Genomic DNA, 2195 nt, shown 5'->3' on the forward strand with positions numbered 1-2195 from the left:
CCATGAACTGTATCAATGATTTAAAAAAACAAATTCAATCTAGAATTGGAAGGCATAAGCCAAACCAACCAATCTGCATATCTGGAACTTCAAAGCAACCTTTACACCACAGGCTCTGAAATAATGAACAAAGTAGAGGTCATTTTATAAATAAAAAAGAAAAACCAACATAGGTTGTAATGATTCTAAAACAACAATCAAGAACAATAATCACCAATCATAAGTTCATCCATGAACACCAAAAATGCTCAGATTTGTTGATGAGGCACAACAAGCAAAAAAACTAGCTAAAGGGGAGGCAAATTAGCCATGTAGAATGCCACCAACAATCTAGAACAAACCGAAATACACCATGGCTATATACACCGATTGCAACTACTTAAAAGGCAAAACCAAATATAATATTACATCAAATTGAGAGTTGCACCAACACCTACATTCACTAATTTTATCAACTGAAACCAGTACAAATAACAACATACATAATAAGAGAAAAAAGAAAAAAAAGGAGCAGAGGAAGTAAAGGCAAAGGAACCCTCAGATCCTGATGATCTTAGAAGCTTTAACCACAGGATTCTCCCTTGCAATTGCCTCCCGACCAGCGGCTTTATAGTCGTAGGAGCAATCGTGGGCGTCCGAGTATCGGTGCCGGGCGCAGAAGAGGTCGCCGCAGCGGCACCGGAATCCGGTCAATTCCACCTTCCTCTGGCAGCACGAGCACCGAAATGCGGCCGAGCTGATCTTCGCAGGGCGTTTCTCGGGAACCGACTCCGGCTTCTCCGGCGCCTGCATCGCCGATGTAGATGGCAGCGAGGGCAAAGACAAAGACACAGATGGTGAAGAAGGAGAAGAAGACGGCGCCGGAGGTGGTGGAGAATTGGGTTTTTTCAGAAGGGATTCAGCGTAACATTTGGAGCACATGTTGAGGGTGGCAGGGCTACCAAAGAGGCCGCAATTGTTGATGCAGAGGATGAGACCCTCTGGGATCTTGCAATCGGTCTCATCCTTCTCCCTTTTCCAGCTCTCCTGAGCCATAGATTCTCCCCTTCCTTCCCCCCACAGAAGTCCTAGATCTCCTTATGAAGAAAACCCTAGATTCAAACCGAAGAACCAAAGATCCAAATAAAAAAAGAGTTTTTCCAGCTGAAATCAAACGAAAAAGCCGCAACCACAAACAAAACGTGGAAAAATAACCTAATCTGAAGACGAAGAATCAAATAACCAACACCTCACTATAAAAAAACCATGGATTTTCAGATCGAAACACAGAATTCACAAAAAATGCCCCAAAATCAGAGAAGAAGGAATCTTCCGACGCGGGAAAAAGCAGAATCGGGAAAACAGAGGAAGGATTCAATCGGAAACCCTAGAAATGAGGGGACTTGATCCAGTACATGAAAGGAGAAGAAAAGTATCAATCAAACAAACAAATTAGGGAAAAAACCGAAAAAAAAAAGAATCAGAGGAAGAAAGGAGAGAGGTTTATGGGAGGAGTTGAGGGTGATGAGATCTGTGGAAGAGCTTCGAAATTATCGATTTTGGAACCCTAAGAAGAGAAAAAAGGGGGGAGAATTTGGGGAAATCTCGAGATAATTTCCTCCCGAAAAATAAATACCAAACCTCGAAATTAAAAACTAAATAAATAAATAAAAATATTTTTTTATTGTTTACAAATGAAGAGAGAGAAAGAATTGTATAATTAAATAGCGCATAATAATTTATTGCAGGGTAAAAAGTTCTAGAACAAAAGGTATTAGGAAGGGGTTGTTTGCATGTCAAGAAAGTGGACCGTTTCTGCAGAAACTCATGGACGGGGGTGTGCGTTTTCGCGAGACCCCACCATGACAAAAACAAACTGTAGCACCTCTTTCTGTGCAGAAAGCCCCCCTTTCCGCGAAAAGCGTTCTCGTGAGAGGGTCCGATTCTCTTTCCGAGGAAAAGGTGCCGCTTCCTCTTGAGAGAAGCACCTGTTGTTTTTTGTTATAATTACTTGATGGCCATTAATTTTATCTCCTCTCTCAAAGATTCTATTGGGTTGAACTTAGTGAACCGGTTTAATTTGGCTGATACCGGTTCGATTTGGCAGGTAATTAAAAGAGTTAGAGAAGTGTGAATCAATTGGGTTGCCCAATCAACCAATTTGGCTCATTCACGAGTGGCCAAACGTATATTATATATAATGTCTTTGCTGCAGA

General features: G+C 41.5%; 1 protein-coding gene across 1 annotated transcript; it reads right to left on the reverse strand.

Moving 5' to 3' along the window:
- Positions 1 to 359: 359 nt before the first annotated feature.
- Positions 360 to 1505, reverse strand: LOC149829961 (zinc finger A20 and AN1 domain-containing stress-associated protein 6-like). The gene has a single exon (XM_090015658.1). The coding sequence runs from the start codon at positions 1033 to 1035 to the stop codon at positions 538 to 540; it is 498 nt and encodes a 165-aa protein (XP_089871784.1). The 5' UTR covers positions 1036 to 1505; the 3' UTR covers positions 360 to 537.
- Positions 1506 to 2195: the final 690 nt, after the last annotated feature.

The sequence above is a fragment of the Nuphar pumila genome, chromosome 8, assembly GCF_984573655.1.
Source record: "Nuphar pumila chromosome 8, dmNupPumi1.hap1.1, whole genome shotgun sequence".
Classification (NCBI taxonomy): Eukaryota; Viridiplantae; Streptophyta; class Magnoliopsida; order Nymphaeales; family Nymphaeaceae; genus Nuphar; species Nuphar pumila.

Excerpts from the sequence above, each read along its gene's own strand:
- LOC149829961 (XM_090015658.1), bottom strand. The coding sequence starts at position 1,035 with ATGGCTCAGGAGAGCTGGAAAAGGGAGAAGGATGAGACCGATTGCAAG.